The sequence below is a fragment of the Brachycentrus maculatus genome, unplaced genomic scaffold (genome assembly GCF_059751285.1).
Source record: "Brachycentrus maculatus isolate JH-2025_06_01 unplaced genomic scaffold, ASM5975128v1 h1tg000244l, whole genome shotgun sequence".
Taxonomy (NCBI): Eukaryota; Metazoa; Arthropoda; class Insecta; order Trichoptera; family Brachycentridae; genus Brachycentrus; species Brachycentrus maculatus.
In genome coordinates, this window is record NW_028280995.1 from 1,682,436 (window position 1) to 1,701,823 (window position 19,388).

At 32.2% G+C, this 19,388-nt stretch overlaps 1 protein-coding gene across 2 annotated transcripts in view; it reads right to left on the reverse strand.

Annotated features, from left to right (window-relative positions):
- The window catches only part of LOC148306300 (carboxypeptidase D-like), a 40,016-nt gene that overhangs the window by 8,119 nt on the left and 12,509 nt on the right, over window positions 1-19,388 (reverse strand). For both annotated transcript variants that reach the window (XM_088265221.1, XM_088265222.1), the window contains exons 2-10: window positions 11,854-11,989; window positions 6,269-6,424; window positions 5,126-5,259; window positions 4,342-4,478; window positions 3,644-3,831; window positions 1,884-2,060; window positions 905-1,023; window positions 644-820; window positions 116-208 (exon numbers count right to left, since the gene is read on the reverse strand). In XM_088265221.1, coding sequence (XP_088121347.1) covers window positions 116-208; window positions 644-820; window positions 905-1,023; window positions 1,884-2,060; window positions 3,644-3,831; window positions 4,342-4,478; window positions 5,126-5,259; window positions 6,269-6,424; window positions 11,854-11,980 — 1,308 coding nt within the window. In that variant the 5' untranslated portion in view covers window positions 11,981-11,989. The remainder of the gene's footprint in view (window positions 1-115; window positions 209-643; window positions 821-904; window positions 1,024-1,883; window positions 2,061-3,643; window positions 3,832-4,341; window positions 4,479-5,125; window positions 5,260-6,268; window positions 6,425-11,853; window positions 11,990-19,388) is intronic.

Here is a 19,388-nt window from a genome sequence, read left to right on the forward strand (position 1 = left end):
TAGATTACCGTAAATAAAATTTCATTGTAGTCCTATAAAAATTGATCATCAATTATTATTTTCCAATTCATTCATACAATGTATTTTTATCCATATATATAGTTTAAAAACTTACCTTGGCTGAATGTAAGGTGACATTTAATAATGTAGGATGATTGTCGACAACCATGAAGTCCACTTCTTTCGGTGCAAATCCATTTGCGTTAATCTTAAAAGCAAACAGCCAACATAATAAATTAACATTATTTTCTTTGGAACACTGGTCTGACAAACAATTTTGAATAAATTTTGACTAATTAAATAAGAATTAAGAGAAATATTCCGATATGTAAGTACTTTAATAAGTATCTACCATAATCCTCTTCCGAAGTGCAATGACCAGTATGCTCGGCTACCGTACCGGAGGTTCTGGGATTGAATCCCAGGGGGGATCAAATTATAAGCATAAAAGATTTTTTCACTTTTATATTTATTCAATATTACCCTGGACTGGTACTTGAAGCGGAAGGCAGATGACTTTTCCTTCATATATTAACGATCCAGATAACACTGCGTTTATAAGATGCAGTGCCCTATACACCATCGGGTGTGGATTAGGGTTTCAAGAATGAATGAAGAAGACTGTAATATACATATTACACACCTCTAACTTGTATACTCCGGGCAACAATACCCTCCAGAATTCACCGTACTTGGTAGTTTGGAATCTAACATCTCTTCCCTTGATGTTCAGGTATGCCTTCTCCACTGGGTTGCCGTTCTCATCCATCACAAACCCTTGCACACCTCGGTGAGCTTCCGATAGGAACTTGATAAGAGACTGCAAAACAAAAGTATATTACGGTTTTGTTACTTGAAATAGATACATATTTTGAAGCATTTGGTTGAAGTAATTGCTACTTACGGCTTTATTATCTTGCCAATACTTTGGTAATTCATGCGCCGGAGGGAATTTGCAACAAGACAATTCTAATGTGACTTCCATACATCCATACCAGACGTAGTTATAGTCCTGCATTCCACCTTAAATTAGTAAAGTTGAATTATAAAAATTGAATTGACACAGCATAGGAAAAAGAAAGAAAGGCTTAAAAACATGAGAGAATGATTCCACTGTAATACTTAGTTGATGTAAAGTCAACAAGTAAAAATTGCTGTGATGATTGCCAACCATCAGAGTGAAGCGGCACAATCAGAAAAATAATAAATAATATTGAATTTGCATTTAAAGGGAGGGTGCTTTTAAATCATTTGTAGGTTCATATAGGTATAAGATGGTATCGAAAATTAAGATAAAAAATGTAAAAATAATTTTTATAATTTTTTAAAAATTTTATAATTATTTAATTGTCTAAATAATAAACAATAGTCTCAATTATTGATTCGTCAGTCACATTGTAGTAATATCTATCCATTTTTAAATTATGTTTTACTTGGTAATTACCACTATTTCAAATAGTTGTATTTACCAAGTAAAACGTAAATTAGGAATACAATAGTAGCCCTATATTTTTTTTTATAATAAAAAAAAATAATAACCCACAAAGCCTCTACTTTATAAGGCTTGTCTGCAGGTAGGATAGTAAGGATAGAAAAGGTTCATGTGAAAAATACATCACAAACACCCAGACCAATTATCTTTCAATAAATCTTTCTTAAATTTATTTTGCAATTGGCGGGAATCTAACCCGCGAAACCAGTTTTGCATTCGAGCATAGATGGCGTAGTTGGATAGAACCCAACTACGCCATGGTACCTGGCCCAATGTTGCCAATGTTGGTAATGTTTTTATCCCTCTTAATTTTGTTTTGTTGTTTTTTTCTTGTCATCCTGAATAATCAAGAGATTAAGTAGATTGCCAAATGTGGTGGGAATAAATTTACCTGTCAGGGGATACCACGCCGCTCCATTGGTGATGCCATTCTCGAAATTCTGATATCCCGACTTGCAAGAGATTCCCCTGGACATCTTACCATGGTTGTTGGAGTAGATGAGCGAGAGGTGCTTGAACACATCATCGTCCGGTGTCAGCGAGGGTGATGAAGAATAACTTTGGAAGACTGCTCCCAAGGGACATGTAAATTTGAATAATCAGATAAGAGTATCTTTCGAAATAAGCCAGAGCAAAGACATCAAATTATCTAATCCAATTTAAAAAATATAAATATTTATTTGTCTTTGAAATACTACAAGTTATTGAAGTATTTGTACATCCTGATGGTTGAATTAATTAAAATAATAATTTTTCAACTGAATAATAGATGTAGCAATACGTATACAGTAATACAGAATATATACATATTTACATATCTTGCAGCTTATTGTGCGTTACATAAACTAAAATTTGATGTTGTTGTAAACAATATCTCATCATAACCAAGTTTTATTATGTTTGTTTATGGTCCACACTTTTCCGCTCTTTAGCGGTTTCACAACTCTTGATATTTTCACTTATTTCTACTCAATACAGCATAAATCACTGCATTAGATTAACGCGTCATCATTTAATTTGTTCTCCTTGTCTTTTTATATATGCCTTGTGTTCAATAACATAGGATTTCAATCAAAATATAATCCACTAATATGTCTAATAATTTATAGGATTTACATCTTACCCGAGCATAATGCAGAAGAACGACAAATTCCTTTGATATTGAGTTGCATGTAATTCAATAAAATTAATAAGTGCAAGAATAATTAATAGTGTTATAAAACTTGATAGACGGGTTTTTTTTCATATGAAAGTTTATAATTGACATAATATCATTACCGAGAAATATATTATTAAAATTATTTCATATCTCACAACACAGAAATCAATTTTGTACCAGAAGCACATACATTAGAAATGTTGCAGTGCCAATCAAATATAATATGCGTGAACGTGAACCAATCAATTTCTGTAAATTTAGAAAACTTATTAAATTATAAAGAGGAATATACTATGGGCTGCCATTTTAAATTATGAAATCACAGATTCTGGTCAAAATAAAGAATTCTCTTGGCTGTTTTAGGATGGTTGTATGACCTGTAATGGAACATGGAATCTACTTATTACTTTTCAAGCTAATCTGGATTTGTAAACAAAGATGCAATATAATTATGTTATAAAATTTTGACTTTTGTGGATTTATCAAAACAATACGCCAATTCTCAAAACACATTGAACAACTAATTTTTAAAATAATGAAAATCTTTACAACATCCACAACCTTTCATTCCATAGTTATTTAGTACCATCTTTGAACTATCAATTTATTTTATGGCTAAATTATTTCAATCTATTGAGAGAAGAGAATGATGTTTTTCCATCGAAATTGGTCAGAAATCGAAAAAAATTGCAAATAATCAAACAATTATCAAAACAATTACTAGGGTTAATTTTTTTTAATGATTTAGCATGTCACAAGATTTTAACCGTTAACACAAGTTCTAATAAAATAAAGGTCATGTATAATACATAAGCTTTTGATGCATTGGTATACAAGAAAAAATAGGATTTTAACTGGATGAGGGTAAGATATAGGAGAACCAAACAGTATTATTTTTTGTCTGAACTTTGTGTTACAAGTTAAAATATTAACAGCACTACTAAATACCCCTACAAGTCAGTTAAAATTCTCTTAATCAAAAGAAAACCTACTAGAGTTGGGAGTGTTATCAAAGGGGTAACTGGCAACCAGCGCTCCTCCGTGCAGTGATCCGGACAGGACAAACTGTATCTTGCTTATCCATTCTTTAACGGCCTCGGTTTCCGGCTGGGCTTTCTTATTGTTCTGCTTAAAGTAGTCCGGGAAATTGCGATTCAAATCAAATCCTCTGGCGTTATATCTGAAAGGAGTGTCATAGTATTTTATTATCTTTAGCAATTGCTTTTGTACTGTATGAAGGCCGCTCTCAACAATGACAGTTAATATTATTATTGTCGTCACAAATGGCTAAGGTATTTTTTTATTAATAAATGCAGTATTCCATCTAATTCAATTTAATCTAATTCAAAATGGAGCCCGCGATATCAGTTTCGCAGTCAAGCATCTACTTTAATATGCCACTACACCTTTGTCTACAAAAACACTTCTTCTTACCCTCATTCACACCTAATGATAGGGCACTCCATCGTATTCAATACACTGTTGTCTTGGTCATAAATTGCATGAAGGCAAGGTGACCAGTCCTACTCTTCTTATATCAGTCCAGGGTTATATTTTGTAAATGTGAGAGTGAGAATCACTTATATCTATTTTGACCATCCTGGAAATCGAACCCGGGATCTCCAAATGGTAGCCAAACAGGCTTACCACTACAAAAGTAGATAAACATAAAAATCAATTAAATAAATACCTTCCAAGTCCGCCATCACATTGTCCTTCCTTGCTCACCGCATAACCATCAGGATTCAAAGATGGCAAAATATGAATGCGAGTGTTATCCAGGAGCCACTTGATATAGTTGTCTGTTTCATACGAGGTCACCAAGTACTGAAAAATCACAAAAAATTTTACTTTCTCAAATAAACTAGTGGTTAACTAAATGTTACATGGGTAGCATTGTAACATTTTTGGTTTCAGTGGAGGTTGGTATGGTCACGAATCACATTTTTAAATGTTTTGCGAACGCATCAGCCAACTGCGACCAAAAATGTTACTCGGGTAGATAGGCAATATATTAGATTTTTCATATTTTACAAATCAAATTCTCCATTTGCTAAATGCTTTCTTATGTAACATTTCTCGACGCAATAGTGGCTGTTATGGTAGCAGAGTACCAGAAACATATTTTGTGAGTATATCAACAGCTATGCAACTAGTAGTGTATTTTATTTATCACTTTTTAAAGGAATATATTCACGGAAACAGTTTACACAGGGGGAAGTAACAATATCTCTTCGTAAACCTCGTGTTCAAAAACTTGTCATATGTATGACTAAATGTTTATTACACTTTTATTATCTTGTTTCTGTTACAAGTCGTAAATAATAAAAAACACTTTTATAATATTAGACTCTAATAGTTGTGTTGCATACTTTGAAAAGGGGTAGGAAAAAATTATCATATAACAATCAGTTCAGAACATTTTTGCTGATTTTAATTCAATGTTTTGTATGGTTTATTAAGCCGGTACCTACCTGGATCATATGAAGCAACAGTTCTTTCCCAACAGCCTCGTTCCCATGAATGTTCCCAACATATTTAACGTCAGGTTTACCAATCATGTGTTCATACGGTGATGCTGAGACAACCATCACCCACAGCTCTCGACCTGCAAATTTAGGTTAGGGTTATTTTGATGAATTTATTGCCATTATTAAATTTTAATAATCCATCATGCCGTACTAGGCATACACCTATGTACTCCGTTGAAAATTTCAACCATAACGCTGAAACGAATTATTTTAAGAGGTTGAATGATTGAATAAATTTTTAAAGCTAGTATAGATATATTCCAAGGTCCTTTAAGTCGAAGCTGTGGCCATTAAAAATACTTCATTACAAACTGATAAAAATGGTTTTTAACTAGTTGCGGTTTTACTCACATGCCTTCAAACGCATTCACACTGAAGTATTAGGTAAGATAGTTTAAACCTAGTAAAAAGGTAAACTCATATCCTATCACAAGTAAAATCATACAGCTTAGTAACTTCATCGCTAACTTGGAATCATTGAAATATATATTTTCATGTCCGCCTCCGTAGTGTAATGGTCAGCACGCTCGGCTACCGTTCTGGAGATCCCGGGTTCGATTCCCAAGGGGGGTAAAATAAATATAAGTGATTTTTTCACTGTAATATTTATTTAATATTACCCTAGACTGGTACCTGAAGCGGAGGGCTGATCACCTTTCCTTCATGTGTAAAACGATCAAGATAACGCTGCGTTTATATGACGCAGTGCCCTATGCACCATTGGGATGCGGATAAGGGTTTTATTATATTATTATTATATATTTTCATGACTTTAATGAGATAATGAGTGTTTTTGCCTACAATTTGTCACTCAAGAACTATATGAAATAATAGTAATATTAATAACAAAGCGTAAACCCTGTCACAAACAGGAATAGATATATATTAAAGAAGTTGTAGCGTAAATAGGAACCGGAAAAGAAGTGTTGCAATACTAAGGAGTCATTTGGACGTTATGTGATTTCAAAAAGCATTTGTTTGAAGATAGCATCTCGGGCTAGATAATTTAATAATACCTTTACGTTAATTTTATGTTAGTGAATGAATAAAAGTGTACTTGAGCAATAAAAACATCATTGATATTACCTTGCACAGATTTCCCAATGGAATAAAGGGCAGTAAGGTTGGGGTATCTGGCGCTTGTAGCTCTAAGGAATCTTGTCATCTCCTCATGGTCGTGATAGGTGAATTCCAGTCCCGTACTCTGCTCCTTGAAGTCTCCGTTAAAAGGAATGACAGGTCCTAAAAGTTATAAAATTATAGCAATCAAACTAACACATTGTTTGCTAGAAAAAGCTAAAAAGCTTCTTTAACATCCTGTTGGTAGAGAGCGGGAGACGCTTATAAGCGTTCTATTTTCTCACTTTTGATACAGCGTGAGACGCCAAAAAACATTGTGCAGTTCGGAGTTGGGTTTGCAGTTACTTGTGATTAGTATACTAATCAGTCGGGGTTGATCAAAAAAGCGCCCACAAACAATGTGTTAATAAATTTTTGTTTGGATGCAAAAAAATATGGCTTTAGTTTTAGTATATAATTGTATTTAAATTCTTAAATTGTCCAAAAAATAATTGATTTTGTTTTGTAGTATTCGCATCATTATGGAGTATAGTTTATACTGTTTGTGAAGTTTATATTAATTTTACAGTTCCTTTAGACAAGGTTGAAAGATGAAGAGTGGGTAGAAGGTTTTTCTTATTTTTTATCAGTGGGAACATGGACAATAGGGAAAGGCTATAGTCATTGTCATATTGCTAATTATGATGTAATATTATTTATATGTAAATGTTTTTTATTTATAATTTTGATTATATTTTGTGATTTACCTAACAAATTATAATTAATGTGTACTCCCTACCTAAACGCCAGCAGGTAAGTCATTACTGATTTCTTTTTTTTACTTAAAGGTATAACCCGCAAAGCGTCTATTTTAGATGCTTGTCTGCAGGTAGGATAGTAAGGATAAGGAAGGTAAATGTGAAAAATACATCACAAACACCCAGACCAATTGAAAATAAATCTTCTTGAATTCATTTTGCAATTGGCGGGAATCGAACCCACGACGCCAGTTTCGCAATCGAGCGTCTACCCAACTACCCCACAGCACCTGCCTGTTATATACTATCATTTAACATGTTAATTTGTACCTTGATTTATATTAAACACAATAAATTTAAAAATACGTATATTTATATTTAGACATTTATACTATATGCATTAGTATCTAAATACAAGCAAGTTTCACAAAAATAAGATTGTGTGAATCCATTCCTGATGATTCAAATCACCATATCTTCCAGTTAGAGAGACAATCACATATGAAACTACTGGTTTTTCATATGATTAATTGCAGTCACTGGCTATCTATGTATTTTATTTATCGTGGCCAATATATCTTTTCACAAATAAAAGAAGTTTAAAAGAAATCTTTATAATGTGGTATTTGCTTCATATACAAATGAACACATTATGAAATAATAATTACATTATTTTCAATGAACAATCTTCCCACCGAATTCCACTTGTTAAGGGAATATTCGCAGGCACAGAATTCGTTCCACCGGAGAGGTCACATGTCTGTTCATGTACGATTTAAAAAAAATTAAATTAGATTTTTTTTTAATAAAAAAATTTTAAACATATATATATTTTTAAGTCCTTACCTTTCAATAACTGTTTTCTTTTCAAAACCATATAATTATGTCGAAGAAAAACTTATTTTTTCAATGCAAAATCGGTGTTTTAAGAAAAAAATCAATTACGTAAAATGTTACCTGGATTTAGAGAAAATTAAGTTGCGACTTAACGAATACTGGGCCTTAAGGGGAATTTATGTATCGATTTCATGCGAATTTATAATTATTATAAAACTAACTAACTAACTAACCATCACGCCGCTTCCCCGCAGGGGTAGGCAGAGAGAATAGAGCGCCACACCACTCTGTCCTTGCAAACATTCTTCGCCTCTTCCACGTTCATGCATCTCCTCATACATACCCGCCGATTGTTACGACTCCTAACCAGACCACTTTCAAGTATTTGGCATACCTGATCGTGCCATGTTTTTCTCGGTCTTCCTCTGCTTCTTTTCCCGCTAACATTCGCCTCATAAATTTGTTTTACCGTTCTTTCCTCACTCATTCGTTCTACATGTCCAAACCATCTCAACACACCTTTCTTAATTTTATCGATAATGCTTATCTCAGCTTTGCATTCCTTTCTTATTTCACTATTCGTACATCTATCATACATCGTTTTGTTACACATTCTTCTGAGAGTAGTATAATTATCTTCTGAGAGTAGTAGATAATTATTATTTTGTTTGAAAATATTTTATAAAGACCTGTAAGCTGTGTTAAAAAAAAAGTTTTTCGTTTTTATTGTATATTGTAATTCTTGGCATTTTTTCAAACGTTTTGAAAATTTTAGTCATACGTATTTGTAAAGTAATAAAAAAATTAAATGAAGTATTTTTTGCATATTTTCTAAAAATTTCTACATGGGATGATTTTTTTTAACACAAGAAAATATATTCTGTATTCAACTGTAGGCAGGTCACTCAAAACTTCACCATTCTTCCAATGGTTAATATTTCTACTTTAAAAAACAAAACTAACCATAACACCGCTTCCTGGCAGGGGTAGGGCGTTTGTGCACAACACGGAATTTTACCGTCCGGCATTTCAGTTAGCGTGATAAAACGATGATTGGCTTGGATTGGCTTGTGCTTTTGTCCATCTTTCTTCGGATCGGTGCTCTTGATCGATGAGAGAACACGTTGCGCGTAAATTCGATCACGCTAAACTGTCGTAGTCGCTTTTATTTTTCAAAACTGGACTGCTGGACGGTAAAATTCCGTGTAGTGCACTAGCGGCTCTAGACAGAGAGGATACCACTCTGTGTTTACAAATATTCTTCCCCTCTTTTGCATTCATGCATTCATGCATGATTATTCCGACTTCTGGCCTAACTACTTTCAAATACTTTATTTTATAATACTTACTTTATGCTACTTACATTTTTGTTTTTTATTCCTATTTACTATACCCGTTTATTGTTTTATATTTTGCTCTGTGTTAGTTTTGTTTTTTTTTTCTTTTTTGTAACTTTCTTATTTGTTTTTCAGTTAAGTCAACCTTAATCCCATGTCCCAGAATGAAAAGGGAAATTACTCATCGGGAATATTATATATCTTTCACTCCTTTCAACAACGTCATATTTAAAAAAAAAATTCAGGTGATCGTTTTTAAAGTTTAAAAATATAATAAAATGTATTAAAAATAAATATCAAGCCACTTATTGAACTTTTTACTGTGCATCAGATCTTTTTAGGTAAAACCTGAAGGTTTTTTCTCCATTTGAAAAATATTCAGTATATTTAAAAAAAAAAACATAATTACACAATACCTATTCTTCAAAATGCAAAAACAACACTTTCTGCCCTGTAGCGGGTAAATATTAAGTTAAAAATATGCCGCTTTTGCTGGGATATAGTACATTTTCTGGCCATTCCGAAAACATGCACAACTGAAAATTATTGTGAACGATTATTGTGTGTAATATGATTTGAAATAAATAAAAATACTAATTATCAGTAAGTATGTACAAAAAATAAAAATAAAATACAAGTCAACAAGTACATATGAATAAAAAGCTCATATTCTTTAATGTATGATTACGCCTATAATTATTATTATTTGATTTCCTTTATTTTATGGAGTCATTCTGAGAAAATTGGGAAATAATACTTCGTAAAATAGTTAATCATAATGTTTACGTATATGTGACATTATTAGTCAAACAGACGTCTTTTGAGACACAGTCACACACTTGATGTCTCATTTTAATGACAAGATGACTAGGATTGTCAATACTACGAACTCTCGTAATAGTATTTTCTCTTTTTTTTATCATATTTCGACAAGATCCTGTTCGTAAAGGCGAATAAACTTTGCCGCCGAAAAGATTTGGCAAATGGAGCAGTAAACCATTTATGTTTTTCCCAGGACTACGTTTAACTAATTAACTAAGTTTTATGGATGTTTAATAATGAGCAGAATGGTGAGCTCGTGTGACAATAGATTTTAAGATACCGTGATATTTACTAAGTAAAAACTTAAATTACAAAAATAATGGTGAACGTTACACAAGTGTATACAGTGATCGCTTAAGCCAGCCAAATGCCAGGTCGTAGTGAGTACTATGGGAAATAGTTTATGTAGTTTATAATAATAAATAGTTATGGGAGTTTATGGGAAAAACATAAATGGTTTACTGCTCCATTTGCCAAATCTTTTCGGCGGCAAAGTTTATTCGCCTTTTACGAACAGGATCTTGTCGAAATATGATGAAAAAGAGAAAAAGCATTGCAAGAGTTCGTAGTATTGACAATCCTAGTAAAACATCCATAATGTATTAATTCATGAAACCTGTATATATGCAATGGTCTCAGAACTTTTCACATGCCGGTACGATTTTTGACACGTTTGGAAATATGGATGATACGCTTAAGCCAGCCTAATACCAGGTCGTAAGCCCTGGGATGCTCAGACTTCCATCTTCATTCATATAAAGAGGAACGATAGATGTTTCATCTCAAGTTGAGATACCTATAATATTGACATCTCATCCATTGGGTGAATAATCTAGTGTCTGATATAATAAATAATAAATATTGTTCAAAATCATAGAGTTAGTTTCCTTAAAAAAATCTTTTCACAAATAAAGATCATTTAGAAAAAAACAGCAAGAGATTACTGTTTTTTTTTGTAAAGTGATTGGGTTATGATTTTTATTTATATTTCATAAAAATGTTTTTAAAAAATAATGAAGAAAATTTAAAAATGTTTTGTTCTTAAAAAAAAATTCTGGATAATTCGTGATTAAAAAAGACTATTTTCAACAACAACAAAAAAAGAAGAGATTACAGTTTTTCTAAGTGATTGTGTTATGATTTTTATTTATATTTTATAAAATGTATAAAAATAATAAAGAAAATTATAAAATGTTTTGTTCTTCAACGAAAAAATATTATAAGCTTAATAATAAAAATTAAAATGGTATTTTCTGGCGTTTCTCATGTGTGTGATTATAATCCAGGATTCGGATCTCACATACTAATATAAGAGTTTCTGCTTAAAAAAAAAGCTTCTTTACATCTCACCAATAGATGTCTCGAGTGAAGTTCTAGTGATTCAAGAACAAGGTTTCTAAATTGGTTCATATATATAGAACTTCCAAGAATTTGAGTAGTGTGGTTGTCAATAATGGGTAGAATTGGTGAATGTTACACGTGTGTAAAGTGATCACTTAAACCAGCCTATGACGGTCGTCAGCCCCGTAAATGCCCAGACTTCCATATTCTTCTTCATCTTTGATGAGATGTCAAAAAATTATATGAAAATAACTCCTGTAATTGGAGATAATCCAGATTTTGTGAACAAGTATTTGGACACACTCAAAATGTTGTGAAAAAATATTCATAATTTTGGGCAATTCGTGATCAGATGCACCGCCCGCAAATCCGCGTAATAACCAACTTCCACTGCACATAAAACTATGTTTTAAAGTCTTTAATATTCCTTTACATATCCTTACATTCAGTACTTACCAGTGAAACATAAATTATAAAAATCATCAGTAGTTTGTATTGGGTATGATTTAATGCTTACCAACGCCAATTTTCGGTGAAAGGTGATCTCTTCTCGATGAGACGGGATAGTCCTGCGCCGACACGAGTAAAGCTATCCAACTGATCACCACCAGACTAAGCCACGGCATCTTCCTGTAACACCCCATAGTGCCTTCCTGTTGAATAATTTTTTTTTTGTTTATTTGGGCATTTACAGAAAAGTAACATCAATCAAGTCATTCACATAAATGACTTACAAAATTTGTAAAATACTATTCCGATTACAAATTTCCAAACTTTTAAATTTGTGAAAATACCTGGAAGAAGGATGGGAGGCAGGAAAAGGGGAAAAGGGAAAGATCAAAGCTCAAGTCATCAAGATACAACACAGTATAAGTATACATCGACTTACAATGTAGGCGATCTCAGCGCTGGCAATGACAAGTAGAACACATCAAAATCTCCATATTCAAGGTCAACCATTTTAATGAACATTTCTTTACATCTCACCAATAGATGTCTCTAGTGAAGTTCTAGTGATTCAAGAACAAAGTTTCTAAATTGGTTCATATATATAGAACTTCCAAGAATTTGAGTAGTGTGGTTGTCAATAATGGGTAGAATTGGTGAATGTTACACGTGTGTAAAGTGATCACTTAAACCAGCCTATGACGGTCGTCAGCCCTGTAAATGCCCAGACTTCCATATTCTTCTTCATCTTTGATGAGATGTCAAAAAATAAATGAACGATAATATAGGAACTTTGTTTAGAGTTTGTTCTACCCGTGGGAAGCGCTAAGGTGTCAAATATTTAAATAATAGATTCCCTCAGACGAATGTGCAGCAAAGGATGTATGATAGATAGTCTAATGGTGAAATAAGGAATTAATGCAAAGCTGAAATGAGCAGTATCGATCAAATTAATAAAGGTGTGTTACGATGGTTTGGTCAAGTGGAAAGAATGAACGAGGAAAAAAACAGTAAAATAAATTTATGAGTGGATTCAGTTGGAAATAGAAGCAGAGAAAGACCGAGCAAAACTTGGCGTGATCAAGTATTTATTTAATAAAAACTTGAAAGTCGTCAGATCATAATCACACACCTTTCTTAATTTTATCGATAGTGCGTATGTCTCTGCCTAGCATTCTTTTCTTATACCACCATTCAAACACCTATCATAATTTATTCAAAGTACGTAATAATAAAATCAATGTTTAAAAAAAGATCGAGGAAACTTGGCATGATCAAATGTTTCAAATACTTCAAAGTAGTCAGGCCAGAAGTTGGAATAATCGATAGATGATGAAAAAGGTAAAGAATGTTTGATAACACAGTATGGGGTTCTATTATCTCTGCCTAACCCTGTGGGTAGCGGCGTAATGGTTATTGGTTAATTAGTTTTAAATATAATATAGTGTCACGTATTGTTTCAACATTGAGTAAAGGTCAATGGGTGATTATAATAGCATGACTATCCAAATGGTTTCCTGGTATGCAAAAGAGCCTTCAGTCTCATCTAGTGTATTGTCTCCAATGTAATAAGAATCGTTCGTTGTACGATTTATTAAAAATGGAGTATTTTAAAAAATAACTAACAACAAAAATTAGTAGGTTTAGTGGAACCTACCCACGTCATATGATAAATCGCTCACTCCTTTCAACAACGTCATATATCAAAAAACTTGATTTTTCAGGAGATCGTTTTTTAAGTTTAAGAATATAATAAAATCTATTAAAAATAAATATCAAGCCACTTATTGAACTTTATACTGTGCAACATATCGTTTTAGGTAAAATCTGAATGTTTTTTATCCATTTGAAAAATATTTAGTATATTTAAAAAAATAAATAAACAATACCTTTTCTTCAAAATGCAAAAAACAACACTTTCTGCCCTGTAGCGGGTTAATATTAGATAAATATATGCCGCTATTGCTGGGATAGTACATTTTCTTGGCATTCCGAAAACATGCACAACTGAGAATTGACGATTTTTGATACATGACGTTGTTGAAAGGAGTGAGCGAAATGCAAAAGCGCTCTGAGGCCAATTTACAGATATTTTACAATATACATTTTGTAAAATGTCTGTAGGCATTTTGTAGTTTAGAAAAGAAATTTCATGGATAAAGTAAACAACTCCAACTAAATACGAGAAAACGGCGTGCTTTTATAAAATTAACACCGCGCACCGGAAAATTGTTTTATTTCGCGGATGATGGCTTTTACCTTTCTGCAATTATACTTTATACAATGAAACAATAACACCGTTACTCGTCCTAATCTGCTTTCACTACGTGTATATTTTTTTACAATTGTATTTAAACATTGTGTTAATCGATGCTGAAAAGTTTAATGACTGTGTAAAGTATATCACCCGAGTATTTTTTATTTACTTTATTTAATTATCTACGTATGTATATAAACACACTACAAATTATACGAACGTATCCTTACTGAGTGCTCAGTGATGTGACGTTTTTAATCATCTATTTCTAAAAATAATGTTCGTAATGTAAAAAATACACTCTTGACATTGGTCGTGGAAGCGACATTAGCAAGAAAAACATGAAATGGAAAATGAAAATAAAAGATAGAGCAGTAGATCCGTTGATAACATTAGGCATAAGAAAGCAAAGCAAGAATTAGGTATACTAATTAATAAACGAAAGATTGTTTTTGATAGGATTATTTTCTGCATCCAACAAAGTCAAATTTTTATATGAAAATTTAACGAAATTATTAAAAATTAATTTCAATAAGCAATGATTTTTTTCAAATGCTTTTATGATGACACTGGCCAACAATGATTTTGTAACTGAAATTTTGATGACTGATTTTGGTGACAAGCTTGTATCACGTCAAGTTTTGATGTTACAGTCATATTATTGTTTGTATGGAACCCCATACGTTGAAACCGAAATAGTGGTTGGTATCAAGACATGTTTTAGTCTAAGGTCTAAGGGTTTCAAAAAAGTATCGATAATTATGGAGTAACAGTGGAAATATATTAACTTATTAATATTGAATACGATAGCATTATATTTTTATAAATATTGTACATAAATAATAAGATAATCATTAGTCAATATCAGAATTAAAAATATCCATAACTAAAAAATCTGACGTGCTAATTTTTTTTTTGCTTTCATTTTTGAATTCAGCTATGCAAAGTGCATAAATATCAGGTATTTTCATGCCAGTTACAAAATAAAAGTTGATAAATTGTTGGTCAGTGTTATTGGCATATAAGACAGGCACTACAAAAACAATGCGTCAAATGAATGACAAAGACTGGATTATTCACCCTACGAATGATATATCAATATTATAGGTGTCTCAACTTGAGATGAATCATCTATCGATTTAATACTAAAGAAGATGAAAGTCTGAGCAACCTAGAGCTTACGAGCATTTGGCTGGCTTGAGTGATCACTTTATACACTTGTATAGCGTTTACCTTTCTGCCCATTATTATACATCCATAGTGCATTAATTTTTGAAAGATGCATGCATTATATGCAATGTTAGTATATTATTTCATATTCAAGTTCTTATTTGACAGATCTGTTAGATAAATGTTTCATCTTAATTTGAAACTGAATATTACATTAATAAATACATTTTTGATCACTTTTTGTCTATTCTAACTTTTTCCCACTTCCTAGTAAAAAAATATTATAACATAGGTTTATTCTTCTTCTAACCCTTATCCGCATCTAATGGTGCATAGGGCACTGCACCGTATTGATGCAGTGTTATCTTGATCGTTACCTTCATGAAGGCAAGGTGATCACTCCTGCGCTTCAGGACCAGTCCAGGGTAATATGAAATAAATATTATAGTGTAAAATCACTAAAACCCGGGACCTCCAGCACGGTAGCTAAACACGCTTACCATTACACCATGGAGGCATACGGTTTATTACACATTATCAACGTTTTAGCTTCGAGAATAAAACTTAAATCCATATTTATTGAAATGTCATTTATTCAGTTATGATAATCTTAAAAAGGAATACTTTTTTTCTTTGCTGTTTTATAATTGTTCATTTCTTTTCAATGTACGAGACGCCATTTTCCCAATTCAAACTTCCATTTTCATTACAATGGTAGATATAAATAGAGCCGTGAGCTTTTCAGAAGGAAACTACATTTCCGGCAATATCTGTAGAGACTTTCTGAAGTTCAAACTAGATCAAGGATAACCTAAGTTTTGCGCAGATTCACAGACCAGGTCACGGCTACAAATCGCATTGACCGAGAAGATTAAAGCTGAATGATAAAACATACTTTTTTCCTAGGTTATTACGAGAGCAATAAACCCAAAACATGATTAAATTCCTAAACAGTTTATCTGCGCAGTCAATTTGTACATACTTACATAAATTAAATGGCAAATATTTACATGACTAAAGATGTGACTAATGGGAAATTTACTTTTTCAGTTACTCCATCGAGAAGGGGTTCTTCACTTTTTCTAGGTTTATAATATTTCTTTCAGCTTAAATTTTCGATGACAAATTGTCAAAAATACAAAATTACAATATTAATGTTTTGCTTAGTAAATACCACTATTTCTTAAAATCTACTGTGACACGTGTTTCGATGCATTCCGCATCATTTTCAAACACCGTATGGTGTTTGAAAATGATGCGGAATGCATCGAAACACGTGTCACAGTAGATTTTAAGAAATAGTGGTATTTACTAAGCAAAACATTAATTAAAAATGGATAGATTTTACCACAAAGTGACTGCCGAATCAATTCATAAAATTACAATAGTTAATTTGTTGACTGATTGACGTGAAAAGCTTTAAGATAGCAAAACTGATATGATAAGTTTTAAATAATCGAATCCAAAAACCGAATTAAGTAAAGACTTACTTTAACCATTTGACTGATGAGAATTTATTTGGTAAAGGGGGATATTTTCATTTCTGAAAATGAAATAATACATTGTTTTAAGGCATTACAATATTCTCTAGATTTTACGTATTTTTTGTTTTTATTGAATGTTTGAACTGAGAGAACTTTTAACTATTTTTAAAACTGATCTTAGATACTCGTACACAAAGGTTTTCCATCTAATATTTCTATACGATACAAATAAAAGGGCTACTGCTTAATAAAAGCTTTCTAAATGTAATCAAAGATGGCTCTGGTGAACTCATATGTACTGCGTCATGAGATTAATAATATACTCGTATGTAGGAGTTTAAATTTTTGAGTAGTGTGGTTCACAATCATGGGTAGATTGGTGAATGTTGCACGTGTGTACAGTGACCACTTAACCAGCCTTTGACCGGTCTCCCATATATTTTTCTTCGTCTATGTTGAGATGTCAACAAAAAGTTAAATAACCGAATCCAAAAATCGAGTTATGTAACGACTTATTTTAAAGAAGTCGTTATTCTACTAGCCTAACCTAACCTTACCCAAATTACAGATGTAGGTTTTACGCTATTTTATGTGTACGTAATTACTTTTTAAAATTTGTATTATGCCTGTATATTTTTAGAATTATTTTAATATTACGGAGAAATGATTTTTCAATGAATACATTTTTCTGATAATTCCATAAATCGTGTAAATAATACACGATTTCCTGTGACCTCCTTACTCACATGTGAAATGTGACAACTAATAGCATAGGAATTTGGAAATCTAACTTGATTATCATCGGCACATTAGTGGCATTAGGGCCGGAAACTGAATTTTGGTTACATCCAAATTAGTTTTAATATATGCGTGTTAACAACATAAGTAGAAAATATAGATATGTTACCTAAAATAATTATAATTGAATAATAACGAAATATTTAACCAATTTTATCTAATTTCATTAATTGATTCGGCAGTCACTTTGTGGTAAAATCTATCCATTTTGTAAATTATGTTTAACATAGTAAATACCACTGTTTCTTTAAATCTATTGTGGCACGTGTTTCGATGTATTCCGCATCATTTTGAATAAGGCATTTGAAAATGATGCAGAATAAATAGTAGTATTTACTAAGTAAAACTTAAATTAAAAATGGGTACATTTTACCACAAAATGACTGCCGAATCAATTAATGAAATTAGATCAATTTGTATAAATATTTCATTATTATTATTAGCCTCATAAAGCGAGTGTTTTTGCCTAGAATTTTCACTTATGAATTACATGAAATTATAGTAACTTTAAACATAAAGAGTAAATACACTCACGAGTAGGCATAGGCTATGAAACTTAAAAAGTTGAAGCCTGATTAGGGTCATGATAAGCGGTGTTGCATAAGCCGTGGCTAGATTTCAGAGTCACTTGGACGTTAGGTAATTTAAAAAAAATTGCCTCATAAATTTATTTTACTCTTCTTTTTTCACTCATTCGATTCACATGCCCTAACCATCTCAACACACCTTTCTTTATTTGATCGATAATGCTTATTCTTTCCTTATATCACCATTTGAACATCTGTCATACATTATATTATTTGGTCTAATAAAGCATTTGAATCCAAGAAACAAATTTATCATATTTATTAATTGAACGGCTAATGCCTTTAACATAATACATATAAGTATACAGTATCTAATATAAAAATACACTAATGAATACACTAATAGAGAAATAAAAAGTCTTAAACATAAAAAAATAATAAAATAACAAATAGTAAGCACTGTTAAATATACGTCTCCTTCACACCCTATCAGCGAGCAGCGAGAGAGAGTGAAACACAAAGTTTAAATTCATCCATTATAACATGGATAAGAAATGCTGAGAAAGTACAGACAGGTGGATAACAATATATAAAATCAATCTATACTTACAAAAGCATTGGCTATAACACGTGAAGCCGCGGAAAACATGGCATAGTTTGCATTATGTAAAAATACTGCGAATATAGATTTTTGCCTAGCACCTCTTTGACGCAAGGTAATTTTTAAATTTTTTTCGGTCTTCCTCTACTTCCATTTCCAACTACACTCGCCTCATATATATCGTAGTCGTACAGGAGAAAGTGACCAACTACCAAAACGTAAAATGTTCAGGAGGCCCCACTTTTGAGTCACTTTTGCTTCGCAAGAAAATAAACATCAATGCAGTTAGTAATTTTTAACAAATCAATATATTATACTTCCAAGTTTAAAATCCTTTGGGATTTTTTTCAGGGCAATATTAAGCTAGTAAGATATCAAATAGTTAATGATCACGTTTTTGTAAAAAATGCACTTGGTCACTTTCTCCTGTATGACTGCGATATGTTTACCGTTCTTTTCTCAGTCATTCGTTTACCATGTCCAAACCGATGGACGGGACGGTCGATCTATCTGCTTTCTAATTATTTCCTATGTAATATGAGATAATTGCAATATTCATGATCAAGTTTATACGCGACCGCAATTAGTTTAATCGGAGTTTTAATGCAAAGGAAGTAATCTGCCGCCAACTGGTATTACTGATTCCCGCTACGACGAGGAATGGTCGCCACACGTGACACACTGACCCTGAATACTGTGGATATACTGCACAGTACACAGCCGACCTGAGTAGTGAGCGATGCATACTACGGTTGCATTTTTTTGTTT